Source organism: Crinia signifera, chromosome 8 (assembly GCF_055691185.1).
Source record: "Crinia signifera chromosome 8, ASM5569118v1, whole genome shotgun sequence".
In the NCBI taxonomy this organism is placed as follows: domain Eukaryota; kingdom Metazoa; phylum Chordata; class Amphibia; order Anura; family Myobatrachidae; genus Crinia; species Crinia signifera.
The window spans coordinates 58,125,368-58,145,227 of NC_139224.1; the positions used below are offsets into that span (position 1 = coordinate 58,125,368).

Here is a 19,860-nt window from a genome sequence, read left to right on the forward strand (position 1 = left end):
GGGTTCCCACTCCCCCAGTAACCTGGCCAGGGATGAACAGTCATGGTAGGTATGTCCCCTGGATGTGGCATGATACCTCTGGCTGCTGGAGCCTGGTGCTGGTTTCCGAAATATGGGGGACCTCTATTCCTTTTGTCCCCCATATTTTGGGAACCAGGACCTGTCCAAGAGCCCGGTGCTGGTACCCCAGTTTTTTGTTCCACTGTATTTCTGCACCCTGTACTGGCCCAAAGACCCTGGGTCTGGTCATACTCTTAGGGGAGACCCCAGGCCGCAGGACGATACTACTAGAAAATGTGGTCTATTTCCCATTTGTATTTTCTGCAGAATTCATAGCCGAATTCAGCAATACGAATGTTAGTAAATGAGCCGACCACCATAGAACTCAGGGCCATATACGGCTGAGTTCTATCAATGGTGTACTCATTTGTACACCTGAATTCGGCTGAAGTTGCCATTCGTAAATACAAAGTTTACAGTAAGTCAGACACAGGCCTGGGGAATGGAAGAGTAGCCATGGCTTCTCTACTCAGAGCTGTAACTAGAGTTGTTAGTGCTCTGTGTCAGAAAGAGGATTATTGCCCCCACCCCGTCTCTCTCCAGTTTTTACTAGAGGCATTATGTAGATGCCCTCATGGGTAAGGGGCATGACAAAACTGATCCCAAAGAAAGCCTTAGCCTCTTCCCACATTGTTTATAGGAAATGTATTTGGACACAAATCCTATTTATACCACATTCATGCAGTTAACTTAAGAGCTACCACATACAACATAATATACTTAGCTGCAATGAAAATCATTTTTTCATGATGTACAAGGTGAACTTAAAATATCTGGAATTGTCTAGCTTTCAATGCAGGGTCAGATACTGTAGCTTATGTATAGAGTGTCTGACTGCAATGCCAAAGATGATGGGTTCGAATTTAAGGTATGTTAGCACCTTGAAGTGTAATAACGGACAGTGTGACCAAATAACAAAAAGCTTACAAGTTAAGTTCATAAATTCTGTATAGGTATTAGCAATGGAGGAAGGAGACATCTAGTGTGCATCTAACAATCCTGTATGCCAGTGTCATACTGGATACAGGAAGTTTGCGGCCCCAAGGAGGACTAGGGGACATGTAGTGCTTAGTAATTAGCTTCCAGCTGGGCCACGGACAAAGGGATTGGATGGAGAACATATAAATAAGGACCTATTTTACACAAATCTCTACACCTTGATAAAGTCCCCATATGGGAAGAAACGCGTTGGTGAGTTTTGTGTTTCATTCGGAAGCAGTGGAGGAGATAAGCTTTACACCAAGGACAGCAGCCCAGGGGACCTTGTATCCAGTAGTTGAGAAATGGATATTTGAATTGAGCTATTTAAGAACTGATTAAAACCAGTTCTGTTGAACCCGGTAATTATGCACCACTGCCACCCATGTATATGAATTTATGGAAAATTGATGCACCTTATTCTTTGCCCAGTGCATTTTAAGATATTACAGTTTTATATGTTTTGTGTGTACAATGTATATATAAATTTTACTGTACTTCACTATATATGACACTCCTTTCTTTCATGTAAAATCCATGGCGGAGTGATATCATATTGATTTGGCTACCGGAAAAAAAGAGCACCGGCTAGGTCATATATTCCATTCTTTTGTTCTTGATAAATAGTGAGCTCTTCTAGCAGATTTTAGTAATATAACTGATAAGGACCTACAGAAAGTCCTATGATGATATTTACATGAAAGAATATGGTGACATATATGCTGATGTCTGCACAAATACATTTTTCTGTCTTCATTTAACCCTGTTTATCTTTATTCTCATTACAGCTGCCACCTGTATGCCATTATGTATGAATGCCAGAAAAAAAAATCACTATAGAAGCATGTGTGGCTTGGAAGAGCACAGATTTAAGATTTAATTTTCATTTGCATCTGTACAAAAATATATACAATAGATGAACCCTGCCCTGTTCCCTGTTTCACCACAAGAAAAATTGGCAAGGTGCCCTGTTTAAAGAGAATACTCATTCAAACTTGTTGAAGTGGAAACATTGCTGGAGAAGTTAATACATATCCAATTCTATATTGTTGCAGTGCAAAATGTCTGTACTTTTATAGGGATTAGAGACTTCAGACACACAAGTATAAATACACCACCACCCTGAAAAGCTTAGTCATAGGACGCACTGCCAATCCTTGGACTGACATTATATGGCTGACTCCCTTCTATAAGAAATGTTATCTAGAGCCATGGAGGCCTGGAGGCGATCTAGTTCTAAATGACTTCCCATGACGTGAATGACTCCTTCATCTGGACCACCACCAATAGCTTCTTCATCCTCATCCTCCTCTTGGCTGAGAAGAGCCAGCTCATTTTCATAGCAGAAGGCGCTTGGGGAAGGTAAAGCAGTTATACGACTCTCGTGCAGTTCCCGTGCACTGCAGACTGGGGTTCCAGGAACCTGGTAGGTTTTGTGGAAGTGTGAATAGTCAACTTTATAATGACTCTTTTCCTCAAATACAACAGGCTCAAATCTGTGTCCCCAACGGATCTCACTTGCTAGATATGAGCTCCGTGCTTGAGTTGTCATAGCTGTGGCCTCCACCATCCCTTCCAAAATAACAACAATTTCAAAGTCTTCTTCCTCCAGCTGCTCTTTCCCCATTGTATAAAGTGGACTCTCCTCATCAATCTCATGCACTATAATTATGGGGGAAACTAGAAAGATACGATCCAACCCACTGTCATATCCCACATTCAGGTCCTTCTGATCCACAGGGAGGTACTCACCCTCTTGGGTAACATACGGTCGGATAAGTTGTGCTCTTACGTGAGCCTCTACAATGTGACTTTTGCGCAAATTGCCAACCCTCCACATTAAACAGAGTTTACCGTCTCTTTGGGCAATTACAGCATGATGACTGAAAAGTAATGTTTGGGCCCGTTTCTTAGGCCGGGCCATTTTGGCCATGATTGTTCCAATCATAAAAGAGTCGATGAGGCATCCAAGGATAGATTGTGCCACTACTGCAAGTATAGCTAAAGGGCACTCATCAGTCACACAACGGAATCCATACCCTATTGTGGTCTGTGTCTCTACGGAGAAGAGAAAAGCTTCCACAAAGCTGCTCACGTGCATCAGGCATGGTTTTGGTGGACCTGATTTTCCTCCAGATGTCACAACAACAGCTAAATCCCCATGGAAGAAAGCAATGCACCAGAAGAGAAAGGCAAAGAAAAGCCAAGAAGCTAGGAAAGCGGCAGAAAAAATGAGCAGCATATAGCGCCAACGTGTGTCCACACATGTGGTGAAGATGTCAGCCATGTAACGTTGTGACTTGTTGCTGAGATTTGCAAAATAGACATTACATTGACCATTCTTTTTAACATAACGGTTACGCAGTTTCCGCCGGGAATGAGGATGGTGGAGTGAAGAAGTCCAATGACCATTAAGACCCAGAGTTGGCAAGCGGAGACCTTCTTCATCTGTGGATACAATACTGTACCTACTGTAGGAGACACAAAGAAAGTTAATTATATGAAGAAAAAGTTAAAAGTCTACAAGCTGCATAACAATTTACATTTTGTGATGTAAAATACAGTGATGTTAATTACTTTTAAATCCATTTATTGAGACAGTTTATTATGCGGTTACAGAGGCGTAACTCTGGGAGGCTATGGAGTCATCTGTCGCCGGGCTCCTGCTACCAAGGGGGCACCTCTCCTTCCATGCGAGTTTGAATCAGTTAATTGAAAGCTGTCAATATCATCTCTGTGGCTGTCTCCCCCTCCTAACATCATTTTTACAATTGTCACTCTGTATTAGAAGAACCCATGACCTGTCTTACTGGAGATAGACACCTTAATGATTGAGCTATTGGGGGGGGCACCAATATTTATCTTGTCTCCGGGCAATTGGGACAAACTTACACCACTGTGAAGTTATAAAGAGTTTATAAAGCATTTGGAATAACAGCAGATCACTTAACAATAGGCTTGAGGGGTGGCGGTACGCGTCCTACGACCTTTTCATACCCCCACTATCCACGTCGGCGTGGAGTTGAGAATAAAAAGTGTGGCGAGCGCAGCGAGCCAGCGAGCCCGAAGCGTGGCGAGCGCACGCGGACAGCTGTGAAGCCCGCGAGGGGACACGTATACCTGTGAAGGTGTCCGCGTCCCCTCGCCACGCTTCGGGCTCGGTGGCTCGCTGCGCTCGCCACACTTTCTATCCTAAACTCCACGCCGACGTGGATAGTGGGGGTATGAAAAGGTCGTAGGACGCGTACCGCCGGACCTCGCGGGCACGCTGCGCTCGCCACGCTTCGGGTTGACGTTGATCGTGGGGTAACGTTAACAATTGGGGGGGGGGCATTTCACACTTCAGGGTGCCTATTTGGCCTCTGTGGGCCATTTAACATTGTTCCCTAGGGAAAATCGGGTCAATTGGGACATTGAACAGGAAAATCGGGTCAATTGGGACATTTAACATTGTTCCCTATGGGAAATCGCGGTCATCGCGTCGGTCGCATCGCATGCGATTTTTTAGTACATGCGATGCCCGCGATGGCCGCGATGGGCGCCCTTCTAGGTAAAGAGTACCGCTTACCTTACTCTCCCTTTAACCTGCGACACTCATGAATCAGCGGCGTAACTATAGCACCGCAGCCCCCGCCACCGCGGGGGGGCGCTGTGCATGTGGGGGCGCCGGGGGCTGCGGTGCTATAGTTACACCCCCCCCCAATCCCCCGCAGACTTACCTATCTCGCTGGTCCCGGCGGCTCCGTTCTTCTGCTGAGGACCACCACAAAATGGCCGCCCCCATATAGCATACTGTTCTCTGAAACTGTCTGCTGTATGGGGGCGGCCATTTTGTGGTGGTCCTCAGCAGAAGAAGAACGGAGCCGCCGGGACCAGCGCGATAGGTAAGGCTGCAGGGGATTGGGGGGGAAGTTTGCATGGGCGGCGGGGCGGCGAGGGATTGGGGGTGCTTGGCCGGGCGGCGGTGGGGGCCCCCCCCCCCCCTAACGGCGGGGGGGGGGGGGGGGCGCCCAAAACTTAGTTACCCCACTGTCATGAATTACACAAGTTGTGTGGCTGGCTGACATCAAGCCTGCATTTCATCTGGTATTAATCAGCCACAGAACCTGCGTAATCCATAAGTGTCCCAAATGCTATGATACGCCTACTTAACATGGACACCTCATATTTTTGAATGATGATTGATGCGGTAGCTTGGCACCCAGAGCTCTTTTATTCATCAGTAGTAATTGGCTGTGTACACATTTCAACTATAGACCAAGGGCCAAATATATCAAGCTTCAAAAAGTGATAAAGTGGAGAGTGATAAACCACCAGCCAATCAGCTCCTACATGTCATTTTTCAAACCCATTGGAGCTGATTGGCTGTTTTTTTTACTCTCACTTTATGACTTTTTGAAGCTTGATACATCTGGCCCCCACTAATTGAGCGCCTGATTGAGAAAAACATTACTAGCCACGGCATCATATGTTTGGCAGGACATTTGGGAGACATTTAATTATGTTTAGATGCCCAAACAACAGTCAGGATTTACATTTTTGGCACCCATGTATAAAATGGTAAAACCAGTATGAAGTTCTGCTTTGGACATCCTAACTCCCATTTGGATGCAGAAAGTTCCAAATTAGCTCACACTTTTTCTTGCACCTCAGGAAGCTGTTAGAAAAAATGGCACCTTCACAGCTAGGGGCATCTAAACTAAGCAAAAATTGAATTGCTGCATTTTGCACCTCCTAGTGGCTGCCGGGAGGAAAACAATTAAATCGCTCCCCAGTATCTAAGTTGTGTGATTTATTAAAAGTTTTTAGTATAAGTTTAATGATTGTGTGATTTAAAACTAGACTAAAGGGGTCCATACCGCAGCAGGGGAAATCCTCCGATCCCCTGACCTGGCAGGATGGTGGGAACAGGGTTTCTAGCCCTGAGGCCCAGGCACAACCATTAGGCATACTTCCCAACTTTTGAACCTTCTGAAGAGGGACACTCGCGCGAAGCAGCCGCACGTGTGTCGAAAAGGGAGTGTGGCCTATACAAATAGGCGTGATCTATGCAAATGAGGGCACCATCTGGCCACACACCCATTTTTCACCTTCTGTGCTGCTGAATAGATGATGTGCGCATGCGTATTCCCTTCAGGTTGGGGGGGGGGGACTTCCAACTGCCCCCCCCCCCCCCCCCCCCCTGCTGCAGGACATGAAAAACGAGACAGGCATGCGTTAGGTTATCAGGTTATTGTACTAATACACAGCTAGCGCATCTGCACCTTAACTTCTATCAGCTTGTGCAAGGGGTGCATTTATTAACCCCTTTGACCCTGTGGTCATTATCAGTAACTTAAGGAAGAAGGCTATTTATTGAGCCTATATTTCAGGATATAATGCAAGTATCAGAGCACACAATAAAATGCATGCTGTTTATCAATCTCCCAAAATTAAATGTTTTTTTTTTTTTTTTTGCAGCAACAACAGCAGGACTCTAGCTCTCAGCAAGTATATGCACCATAAGGACTAATAATTAGCAGCAGCATTTTTAAAATTTTGGTAAATAGGCTCATCATAGCATGCTAGAATATGATATTTTGGGATTTATTTACTAAGCATTGAATGGAGATAAAGAGGCCGGTGATAAAGTGAAAGTTAGTTGCTGGTTTGTTGGTACTTTATCTCCAACCATAAGCAGACACTAGAGGTGTGCCGAAGCCATTGCCAGACTATTCATTGACTGCATGCTATTGTTTTTTATTATTATTAATTATGAGGACTAATAGAAAATAGAGAACCCTGCAGATAAATACTTCGTACTGCATTGGGCGGTATTCAATGAGGCTGATTCGCCATGTTTTTATGGCGATTTTGTGCTGTAAGGCGAATTTTTGACTAAAACGGTGAATCACCCAATTCAATGACCAGATGGCGAATACATTTCAAGGTTTTTTTCGCCATGATTCACCGCTATATTCAATCGCTATTTTTTTATGGTGAAGTGGAATGTGAACTTTTAAAATAAAGTGTTTTGTTTTTTACATTTGGTGTAAAAAAATCAGGAATTTTATTCTGAGGAGGGGCATGCTATTTTTATTCATGTGCTGTAAGCACATGAATATATATATAATTAAAAAAAATATATATATATATTTATTTTTTTACACAGACCAGCCAGCAGGGGGCCGGAGCCGAGCCGCTCATTAGATATTCATATATTCACTTCACCCGATCATTACATATGCATGATCGGGTGTAGTGAATATACCCGGTCCCCTGCTGACACCCCCGGGGGGGCAGCCTGTGCTGCCTGGCACCCGGGGAGCCCACCTTCCCCCCACAAACGTTCTGGGGCAGGCAGGGAGATTTCCATCTCCCTGCCTGCCATCGTCCTCAGGCTCCTTGCGGCATCGCCACAGAAGCTCAAATTCGCTGGTCAGGGGCAGCGAGCCCCTGACTCGTTGAATACTGGAGCCGGCTAGGCTCCGGAACGCGGCGGGCAGTGGCAAATGTGCAGCGGATCCTAAACAGGATTCGCTGCACGTCATCTGTATTCTCATTGAATACTGCCCATTGTCTGTCCTCCATTTTCTGTTAGACAATTTTCATATGAGATTTTTTTTTGTTTCTGTAACCATTCATTTATTTTTCTGTTTCATTTATTTTTCACTTATTATTTTTATATTATTTTATTTATTACACATTTTGCATTTCTTTTTTTATAACTGACCTTTTTTTATTTAAAAATAACATTGATGTATATTTATATTTTATTATTGTAACTTTTACAGATTTTTACCCACGATTATGTTAGTTTTTTTATGTTTCTGTATTTCATATGACAATATAGAAATATCTAAAACTTTAATCATATCAGTACATTTTATTTCCAAGCATTGATTATAAAATCTATACACTTGTACCACAACCAATTTCATAATTTCAATGTTGTTTTTTTTACTGTGACACTTTAGGATTAGATTCTATATTAGTTATATTTTAGATTTTATGGTATTCTTTTCCTAGTAATGACAAAATGAACAGAATTAGATTTATGAATATATCAATTAGGGAAGCTACCCTTTTCTGTGAGACTAAGATGGCATTATTATCCAGTTATACACTATTAATCATACCATTTTGTTGGGCTTATGGTAATGGTGTTGTTTGAGGAGCTGTCACAGTAACATGGAACTTCTTGATTGTTCAGATAGTGACAGGACACAATCGTGAGACTCTAATGACTTCTCAAAGCTCTGCATCTTATGTAACGCAGGATCCTATTTTTTGCTCTCTCAGGCTTTATCAAGAACCATCTGTGACTGTTCCACACTCAGCATAACTATGTTGTCATGGCAACTTGAGGCCTTGGTGGCGTCTAACAGCAGTTCAGGGCTGTAATTTCAGCATCAAGTTGCAGGCAGGGACACAACGGGGGACCCAAATGCACCTTATTCTAATACATCCTCCAACTGCTTGGCCCACGCAACCCTGACTCACCCTTATCTACATGTACTCTGAGTGGGGGAGTGATGTCACTACATGACATCATGATGAAATAATAGTCAGGGTTATAGAATAACGCTGAGTACTAGTTTTTTTGGGACTGATAACTTACATAACTTTTAAATCTAATTTAAATTTATTTTTTATTAAAATACAACTTATTCAATGCAGTACAATGTTTTTTTTTTTTTTTTTTAATCATAAGCAGAATTTCACATTTAGGGGAGTATTCAATCTGCGATTCCGACTGTCGGAATGCCCCTGTTTTCGTTCTGTTGGACTGTAATTTGACAGCCAGAATTCAGTGTTCTGGCTGTTGAGTATTGGAAACTCCGCGTATAGGTAAAAACGGCTGGGAGGTTTCACCAACCGCAGCCATTTCTGACCAAACAGATTCAACAAGTTGGATTTGTTTTGTCGGAAACGGTCTTCAATGTTGTCGGTAACAGCAGTATTGAATAGGCCAGGGTCGCTATTTCCATCAGCAGAAATAGTGGCCGGGATTGAATACCCCCCTTAAACTTAAATATAATTTGAAAACTCACAGTCATTGAATCTAGCCAATTCAATTTCTGTTGGATTGGGGGGTATACACTGCGCTGTCAAAAAGAGGAGGTAATAAAAAATATCCAATACATTGGTTCAATCACGCTGTGCACAATGATGGAGGACACGCTGTATATATCAAGAATATTTTATATATATAAAGACATCAAAAATATTAATAATAAATAGGTGGGTAATAAACAGAAATTGGAGTATAAAAACACACAAAATTCCTTATTATTGGCTGCTGGCGTCCCAATTTAGAATTAAATTTTTGTTGTCAATTCATTTTTACCTTTCATTATTTGTACATTATTCTTTCGTCTTTAATAATTGTGTTACAAATAAACTTTCTTCTAGCTCAGCCAATGTTTAATCTGTGCTACTTAAATTAATAGTTGCCAAAGCTGCTGCTGCACTTTTATTTAGTATAAATGGATCTCTAAATTATAGCTATACCGTAAAGCACAGCCATATTTTGTAATCAACAAAGAAATGAGCCATATTATGGGGTGATTCTGGTTGACGCAGCTTTGCGGGTCCTCTAAACGCCGCCCACACAAATGCCCCCCTCGCACGCAGATTTCCCCGCATACCTGCGAATGGATGTTTAATGGGGCAAAATCATTCAATGGTCGCTGACCATCAAATCATTTTGCAAGCGCTCGCAGATCAAAGACACCTCTCTGGTGTCTTAGATCTGGTGGTCTCTGTTCGGGAAGTGTGCGAGCAGCTGACATCTGCTGACATCAGCTGCACTGGCCCACACCTGCACTGCTGTGTGCGAGCGGCCTGTGAACAATCAATTCGCTGTGGCTCGCACAATGTGGCGGCACATGCCCATACATCAGTGTTTTTCAACCACTGTGCCGTGGCACACCAGTGTGCCTTGAGCTGTTCTCAAGTGTGCCCCCAGATCTAGAGATGCCCAAACCAGTTTACAGCAATCACCAGTTCAACTGTTATTTACTGGTCTCTACTTTTCATGTGAAGGGCCAATGTATTTTATGTTGTTACCAGTGAGTTTGTTTTTTATATGGGGACCAACAGGTTAGTTTTTTTCCTGTGGGGGCCAAAGTTTTTGCCCTGTTGGGATCTCATGGTGTGCCTTGGCAATTTTAGAATCTTATTTAGTGTGCCGCAAGGTAAAAAGGTTGAAAATCACTGCCATACATCGATCCAACTAGAATAAGGGCCAATATTCGTTGTTTGAGGTTTACAAATTATCTATATTAGCTACATTTGATAGCAAAAGAACAATATCAGGAAAGGCTGAAAATCAGTTCCTTCAAATATTAAAACTATTTAGGGTCAGATATTGTTGTTATCACTCATGATGAATGATAAATGGTGCTCCAGACAATTAGCTCATTTTTCAAACACATAAAAGAAGTTGATTGGCTGGAGCCTCAGTCATTATTTTATTTACATTTTTTAATTTTCATTATTTATAAAGAGTAATAACAATGTAGATCATAGATAAATCTACCCCTTAAACATAAATATCATATATACATACTGTATATACATATATTGCTCAAACAAAATTGTCATTGTTTTTTTTCTTGAACACAACATTTTTGTGTCTGCAATGCATTAAATGAGAGCAAAACAGTGTGAACACATAGTTATATTGTAGGTCATGCGACAATGCAAAAGTGAGAACAACACATAAAACCTTTGGTAAGAGTTTGGTCCCGCAATCCAAATTGCAAACTCACATTCGTTTTTAGTGCAAATGTGCCTGTTTTTGTCTGTACCCCCCATGAGCATGTGAAAAGGTAGGGACATTTTTTATCTCAAGGTAAAAATGTCGGGACTTGCGTTAGAACCCTCTGGACACCCCCCGTAAAGACTAATAAATAGGCATTTTACATTTTTCACTTTAATTGGACAAATAATTACATGTCACTTTGGGGGTGAAAGAAATGGCCTTGAAGTAGCGCAAAATCAACTTTGTCATTAATTTATGCACCCCAAATGAAATACAACTATTTAATTCAATGAAAATATTTTTTTATTATTTTGTTTTAAAATAAATTAAATGTGGCCTCAAATTACACCAAATATCCCTTTTTCTATTTCTATTTTGTATTTTACTTTAAATTCCTTTGCAAATAAACAAAAATTATAGGCTTTTTACATGCTTTTACTTTAAATATATTATATATTTTAAATTATTTTTCTTTATTCATTTTTCTTTATTAATAAATTCCACCTTTTAAAAGGTACAGTACTTTCCTTTTGCCCATGTATAGTCTTCTATATAATTCTTGTAACAAAGTTGAGTCTAGGAAGGTCTCTCTACTTTTCCATGCGGTTTTTATACAAAATTCCCAAAGAGTAGTGCAAAATTGTAATTTCTAACTGAATTGAAGGCGAAGTGTACGAGTTTTGTACCTTGCGCGAACTTACACCATCAAACTATTTTGTCACTAGTTAATAAGCATTTATAGTAGTGGCAGGGTTCTGTAACCTACTGTACCCTTCTGGTCTGTACTGCTTTATCAATGTGTTTACTGTCCCATGATTATTCAAGTGTGGTATACCTCAAAGATAATGTCTTAGTTGACAGTTTTTATGTTAACAGTAAAAGAGCGGCATGTAGAAGATCAACATTGACAAAAGGTTGACACAAGCAAAAGTTCGATATGGAAAAGGTCGAAACATGAAAAGCACAACATTCTTATTGGTGTTAATGTCGACACCTGAGTATGTGGATGCCCAATTATTCCCCTTGTTTGGCTTGTTTTGTTGATGATTGTTTGTTGAAAGCAAGTTCAAAAAATTTAAAAATCCCCAAAAAACTCATATAACCTTTTCATATGTTAACCTTTGCCATATCAACCTTGTGTTGACCGTTTGTAAATATCAACATTGTGCATGTTGACTATTTGGTGTCAATCTATTAAGTGCTGACCTAGACATTGTCTGACATCTGTATACCATTCTTTCAGTATACTGTCTACAAATAGGTTTGCAGACAATATCATGCATTCATTTGGAAATAATTGAAAAGCATAAGTAATCATTTGCAAAATGTACACATTTATAAAACAAACAGCTTGAAAATATTAATATCAATAAAAGATGTCATATTTAGTGACGGGTGGAGTAAAGAAGAAGAGGAGGTGGAGATGGGTGGAGTAAGAAGTAAAGTACAGTTAGGGGGGAATTTATTTGTTTTATTGCGGCATCACCTCTCTTCTAAAGTATAAAGTGATGATTACTTGTACCACTGGACGTGAGTGCCACCTGTGCCCATTGCATATATCAGATTTCTGCTTACATCCTCCTGAGGAGGAAAAGACACTTACATGGCTAGTCCCTGCATCGTGTATGCGACATCCGTGATAAGTAATGGGCGTTCATGGCACTAAGACTCTGAAGTACAAACCTCTTGTATATAAATAAGGACAATGTTTTGGGGCCTGTAGCCCCATTGTCAAGGCAGAATATATATATACATATATATCACTTTTGAGCTTCTGCCGCAATTAACCTCTGGCATTTTTCTGAAGGTGCTCAGGTGTGTGTTTATTTATATCATTTTTTTTTTTTAAGTTCCTGAGACAGATATAAAGCAGTGAATTCATTTCAGAAATTAATAAAATAAGTGTATGAAGATTTTGTCCAGGTATGGAAGCCTTTCTATATTATTTTTCAATAATGTTAATACTAGCACATTTCTTTATTAAAAAAAAAAAAAAAAAATGAATTGGTGTTAAAATGACATATTGGATGGGATCATCAAAGCCAATGTTTGCAGGGGTGTGAATTCTGGAGCTGTTTTCTTACCTGCTACGTACTGTATCCATTGCTAATACTTATGCCCAAGGAGACAGATATTGAAGTCTCTCTGCAGCACAGAATCCTGCTTAGCTGAGGCCTTCTGAGCTGGCCATCCAATGTGCATCCAAAGACATCATTGCAGATCAGAAAACGTGACAATATTTTTAAAGCAGTATCTTTTCCTACAATTTCATTTCTGCTTGTTTTATTTCTTGGAAACTTAATTTGATTCAAAAATGTTATTCCTGATTTTTCTCTATGAATGCAGAATGTAGAAAGGTGACAATGTGGTGTTTGAAGTGGGGTTAATGCACACAATCCAGATTTATTTTAATGTAGGATTTTGATTTAAGAGATGAATTCCTATAATCTTCATCCTCAATTTAGCAATGTGGTAATAGGAGATCCTTTAAAAACTCTTCAGTGGTGTGAGAAGTGGAATTTCCGCCACGGCTGTCTTAGCGCAAAGTTGTTCTTTGTGGTTCCGCATGAGTATCTTGGTATTGTTGCTTTATCTGGTAATGTAAGAGAACTCCACATAGACTTAGCAGCCGAATCTCAGGCTGCACTGTAATCGACAATCCATATTCTTACTGTAGGAAAAAGAAAAATAGCAACAGATAAAAGAAATACCAAGCCAAATCCATCTAAAAACCATCTGCTGTAATGTTCACAGTGGAGAACGTGGGTTATTTTTATCTGTTTCTTCATCTTCCAGTTGCATAATAATTCTTGATAGACATTACTGCATATGAATATGAATTTTAAAGGCTGAGAAAAATCAGGATGTTTAATATCATGTGATGTTCCTGGGTACAAGCAGGGCCGGCAACAGAAATCTTGGGGCCCGGTACACTGATATCTCTGGGGCCCCCCCAACGTCACACCAAGATTTTTATTGCATTGAATGTGTTTTTATAATTAGAAATAAAGGATAATTGATATTCACTATGCAATATAATATAGCAGGGCAGATGGGAGGGCGCAGCATTGTGCATCGAATGGTTCACTGTGTTTTGTGATGTCACGTAACTCATTTGTACTGGTAGTTGGACAGGTGACCAGACTGAGGAGGAATACTGGATTAGGGTCCATGTAAGTTTCCTTCCAGGAAGCCAGGTGGGCAGGCAGCACCTTTATAAACTATTGCTAGGGCAGCAGCCATGCTTACATCCCCTGAGCCCCTCAGAGCATTGGGGCCCCTCACAAGGTTGGGGCCCGGTACAAGTGTCCCATTTGACCCCCCCCCCTGTCGCCTGCCCTGGGTACAAGAGACATCAAAGCCATATTTGACAGGCGTTAGTTTGCAATGCAGCTGATTGTTTGTTATTTGCAATATCTACCTGCATTGCATGGTAGACGCAGTGGCGTAACTATAGCACCACAGCCCCCGCCACCGCGGGGGGGCACTGTGCATATGGGGGCGCCGGGGGCTGCGGTGCTATAGTTACACCTCCCCCCAATCCCCCGCAGGCTTACCTTACCTACTGTCTGCTGTATGGGGGCGGCCATTTTGTGGTGGTCCTCAGCAGAAGAACGGAGCTGCCGGGACCAGCGCGAAAGGTAAGGCTGCGGGGGATTGGGGGGGTTTGCATGGGCGGCGGGGGGCGCCCCCCCCCTGACGGCGGGGGGGGCGCACAAAACGTAGCTACGCCGCTGGGTAGACGACTGATACTCTCAAATGCAAAATACATATACAGTAATTAATGTGGACAGCAAGTGCATTCATTTATAAAATAAAATCTATTCTTGCATAATTATACTGTGAGATAAAATCAGATTCAACTTGTCTGAAGTATCTGGAAAGATCTTACAACCTGCTGTATATTAAAATCTTGCAATCCTAAGGTGGGCTTTTATACTAAAAAGAGGGTTTGCATACAATGACAGACTAAACAAAATGGGATAGTTCACTTTGGAAAAGAGTACATTAGCTGTACAGCCACAACCCCACAGTTTGTGTAAGCAACAGGTACGAGGGCCAGACATGCATAGCTGCTGGCTGATCTACTGGCCCACTCCTGACATGATTAAGGCCTATCACTGTTGTCACTAAGGGCCTTATTCTAGTTCACTCTTTCTGACAAAATCCTTCTTAGATGGACAAAACCATGTGCACTGCAGGTGGGGCATATGTAAAATGTGCAGAGAGAATTAGATTTGGATGAGATATTTTGTTTCTGTGCAGAATAAATACTGGCTGCTTTATTTTTACATTGCAATATAGATCTCACTTTGAAGAAAACCCCCACCCAAATCTAATTCTCTCTGCACAAATTTCATCTGCCCCACCTGCAGTGCACATGGTTTTGTCCACCTGAGAAGGAATTTGCCTCTAAGAGTGAACTAGAATAAGGCCCTAAATGACTGTACAAAAAGACTATTTGTGGTCATCTTATGTCCATATATGCAAACATGCAGAGGTGGTTTGAGAGGACTCGTGCAAAATCTTTGTGGGTATCCTCCTTCTGGCATGTACATGTCTCCAGTAACATGGCACTTTTCCATGTTCCCAGAGATTTCTCTATTACTACATGATTTCTGCTGTTCTTCAGTGCTGGCCAGTGCTGGACTGGACTAAGTATATTATGGGTGCACACTGTACAGTTTGGGATCCCTAGACCCAGAAGCTTGTATGAAATGTACAACCTGCAGCAAATTATAGACATGCCAATGGAAAGATGATACAAAAATGATCTCGACCAATTACTAGCAGGCATTGTTGTACTTTCTGGGTTATACATGCTATGGTATGTTGCCTGAAATCAGTTACAATAAAATAGTAAGCATGTGTAGTCAGCATAAAGCTGGCAATACACTAGTGCGATTTGGCCACTTTTTACCCAATTCCAACAGATCAGGACAACAAATCAAATGTGTTTCACATTAGGGGCGAGATGTACTAAAGGGAAAATGCGGTAAAACCCCAGTTTTACCGCATTTTCCTATGTACTATTACCCGACCGCACCGTCACCGCAGTGTAGGGTATCGCCACCTTTGGGTGGCGATACCCTATAGAAGCCTATGGGCTTCTTTTCGCCGCCCGACGCCTCCGCCGAAAAACCCGCCGACCCCCCTCTCCCCCTCCCTCTCTTACCTGGTCCAGGTCCTCCTGGACCTGGAAGGTAACACCTTCCTCCCCCTAGTGACGCAGCCGGACGTCCTTCCGGCTGCAGGGGGGGAGGAAGAGGCGCCGGGGACAGCTTGCATAGCTGTCCCCGGCGTGAGGGATGCAGAAGGGGGCAGAGAGGTGACGGAGACCCCCCGCACACCACATTCCAGGTATCGCGGGGGGCCTCCGTCACCGCATCGCGATGCCAGCCACATATGTTAGTACATATGCGGCGGCATCGCGGCGGGGGGGGGCCGCGATGGGCGGCGATGTATTTTAATACATCCCGCCCTAGATCTGATCCGATCTGCAGTCCCGTGTGCATCGGATTTGAGTTGGAAATCAGACCTGCTTGCACATCCGAACTTCGACTTGGACCGCCTTGTGACAGTGGGGAATGGGATTGCATGTGATATATCTCATGCGATCCTGCTGCCTAGGATGGTCCAAGGCGGCTCAAGGGGGATTGGCTGCGACTTCTCCCCCCCACCAATAATCCTTGTTCTTGGCTCTGGAGGTCATTCTGGTTTGCGAACTTGCCTGTACATTTGCACGGGGGTTCGATGTTGAAGCTCTGTGGATGTTCAGATTCGCTTATGCGCATATGCAGGGCTTCTATGTGGGCACCTTTGTAGAGTCTCTGAGGCCCTCACAAAAGGGAGGCGTGTAGGAGACCGACAGAGGGTGTACCCATGAAAACACAGACGTCAGCTGCCTGCCCAGTTCTAAGAGCAGGACGCCAGTAGATCTAAATCAGCAGAGTCTGACTTAGATTTGTGATCACTGAAGAAATCATTTAATGATCAGCTACCATCAAATGATTTCAGGCCCACATGCTACCCTGCGAATTGATGTTTATACATAACATCCATGTTACAAGGCTCGGTAAGCAGCAAAATGATGCTGCTTAGCGAGCCAACCAGAATGACCTCCTCTGTGTAAAAGGCTATAAAGGGCTGTTTTGCCTTCATCTGGATCAACACAACAAGCCTGAATGTGACAAAAAAGTATTTTATTGTATGTGAAATGATGTAAAATAAATACACATAGACCTGTAGCATATTGACAGTTTTTGTAATATATGATCTACTCTCCACTAAAGTTTAATTTAACTATTGTAAAAAAATAAATGTTTCCTAAGAATTACTTTATACAGCACAACCCATCATGTTTCCATAGAGCAAGTGTAGTGCAGCTGCTGTGAAACTACACCACCCAGTAATGATGCCCATACACAGTGCATCACATCTACAATAGTTCAAAATGCATACCGATGTGCTAAAGCACCGTGCGTTTTAAACTAGATGTGATGCAATCTAGTTAATAAAGCACAGGCAGCACTTACGGTGCCCATACACGGTGCAATGGACTCTGTGCTTTTAGTACTAGATTGCGTAGCATCTAGTACATAAAGCATACAATGTGCTCTAGCACCGTGCTTTTTGTACTAGATATGATGGAATCTAGTACTAAAGGTGCCCATAGATGGTCCGTTCATCGGATCCGTTCGGCACTTATATAGTACTTATATAGTACACATCACATTGCATTGCATGCCTTGTGCATGCATTGTGCATGCGATGCGATGCGATGCGATGCGATGCGATGCGATGCGATGAACAGCTAGTACAAAAAGTATGTGCAGCACATACTTTTTGTACCATACAATGAGATGCGCGGGAGCACGCATCTCATAGTACAGAACGGACGGAATGGACCGTCTATGGGCACCTTAAAAGCACAGGCAGCACAGACTTTATGGCCTTATTCAGATCTGATCGCAGTACAAATTTGTTTGGAAAATGGGCAAAACCCATGTGCACTGCAGGTGGGGCAGATGTAACATGTGCATAGAGGGTTAGATTTGTGTAAGTTAATTTGTTTCTGTGCAGGGTAAATACTGGCTGCACACTGCAATTTAGATTTCAGTTTCAACACACCCCACCCAAATTTAACTCTCTCTGCACATGTTACATCTACCCCACCTGCAGTGCAATCAGATCTGAATAAGGGCCTATGTGCTGTGCGATGGGATGTGCTCGGGAGCGCGCATCTCATCGCACTGCCCCATCGCACCATGTATGGGCACCTATACTCTTTGTACCATGCGATGCATGGGAGCGCGCATCACCTCAAACGGTACAAAACGTACCGTGTATGGGCGTCATAAGCCCAGCCACTGATTTGCTGTTAGGGTAGTTCTACAGTAGCTGGGGTCCCACAGGATGCTTACCCCTGCCAGAGAAGATGAGCACAAAAGCCCCCCAAAAAGTACAGCTATATTCAAACGTGATTTACACACTGCAGAACACCTCCATTGTGCTTAATGTGCCCGGTGTTAAGAGTCTTAATCTTCCACTTACAAAAATAGGAACATCGACTAATGAGTGCTCCAGACCATCCTACGTTATCTTCACCTGCAGAACCATCTGCAAACACACGCGCAGAAGTGCAATAATGTCATTAAGAGAAAGCAGATTTTATTGCCTTGATTTGATGTCTCCTAGCATTTGCAGTTTCAGTACAACTAAATCGTCTGCATGTCTAATGTTTCGGACATGTTTTTATTAGTTTATGCATAACTGCAAGAGGTTAATAATTTATTGTTCATGTGTTTCACCCCCCCCCCCCCCCAAAAAAAAAAAAAAACCTCATGAGTCAGATTACCAGGTACTAATTTTCTTTGTGCCCTTAACAAAATGAAACATGATGGCAAACATTATAAATCTGACACATTCCATCAGAACACAACTTGCATCAACTCCTTAAATTCTCCGATGTAACAGTAGCCAAACTCTCAAGCTGATGCAGTAGAGAATGAACATCTGTTGGCTGCATATTGTTTGATGACAAATACACACTTGGGTCTCTATTCAATGACACGTTGTCAGGTAAGGGAGAACTTGTAGCAGGAGAAGGAAGGAAGGGGCTGTATGTCTTAAGTCTGACATGATTCAAATTAAAGCTTAATTTCAAGTAGTTTTTAATGTGTTTTTTTAGTGTCATACAAGTTTGCATACTTTTTTTTTAACAATTTATTTCAAATAAATTAAAGCTAATAAATTGCAGGAGAAAAACAGGTAATGATATACAAAAGGGTCAACATACTGTATACAGCACATAAAGGGCCTGATTCAGGTTCACTTGATAAGCCTCAGTAATTCTCTGCTTATCGAGTGGGTTTAACGCCACCCAGTCAAACATCCGCACCACCCCTACCACAACGAATCCCTTTGATACCATGCGCGGGGAAGTACGAGAAGGGGAGAGAAAACATTTGATGAGATTTCTCTCCCTTTTGGTAATAAAAGTCACTTTAAACCATGGGTCTTCAAACCGTGGCCCTCCAGATGTTGTGAAACTACAAATCCCAGCATGCCTTGCCACAGTTTTGCTATAAGGGAGTGTTAAAACTGTGGCAAGGCATGCTGGGATTTGTAGTTTCACAACATCTGGAGGGCCACAGTTTGAAGACCCATGGTTTAAAGTGACATTTTTTTTTTCGTCAGAGTCCGCCGAATAGCGGGTGGGCACGGGCATCCCACCTGCATTCCCAGGGGAATGCCCAGCATTTTTATGGGGACAACCATAAAATGCTGGGTGTTCCCCTGCTGCTGCCAGCTAGATCACTGCATAAACCAGCTAGTTCTCCGACCCCTTGCCTTTTTACATCCTGCTATCTAACCACCACCCACTCGCTTACACCTCTTGTAATCTGTCTGTCTCCCCTTCCTACTAGATTGTAAGATCCTCTGAGCAGGGCCCTCTTCCCTCCTGTTGTCAAAGCCCACTTCTCTTCACATTTCACTCACAGCTCTCCTTTACTCCAACACTCAGTGACCATCTTCATACTCATCTCCATCATTGGCATCAAGCCTCTAGT

General features: G+C 42.4%; 1 protein-coding gene across 1 annotated transcript in view; it reads right to left on the reverse strand.

Annotated features, from left to right (window-relative positions):
• Positions 1 to 1,896: 1,896 nt before the first annotated feature.
• Positions 1,897 to 19,860, reverse strand: part of KCNJ4 (potassium inwardly rectifying channel subfamily J member 4) — a 90,442-nt gene continuing 72,478 nt past the window's right edge. Inside the window, exons 2-3 of the mRNA XM_083156480.1 lie at positions 12,871 to 13,457; positions 1,897 to 3,509 (exon numbers count right to left, since the gene is read on the reverse strand). Coding sequence (XP_083012606.1) covers positions 2,207 to 3,509; positions 12,871 to 12,890 — 1,323 coding nt within the window. The 5' untranslated portion in view covers positions 12,891 to 13,457 and the 3' untranslated portion in view covers positions 1,897 to 2,206. The remainder of the gene's footprint in view (positions 3,510 to 12,870; positions 13,458 to 19,860) is intronic.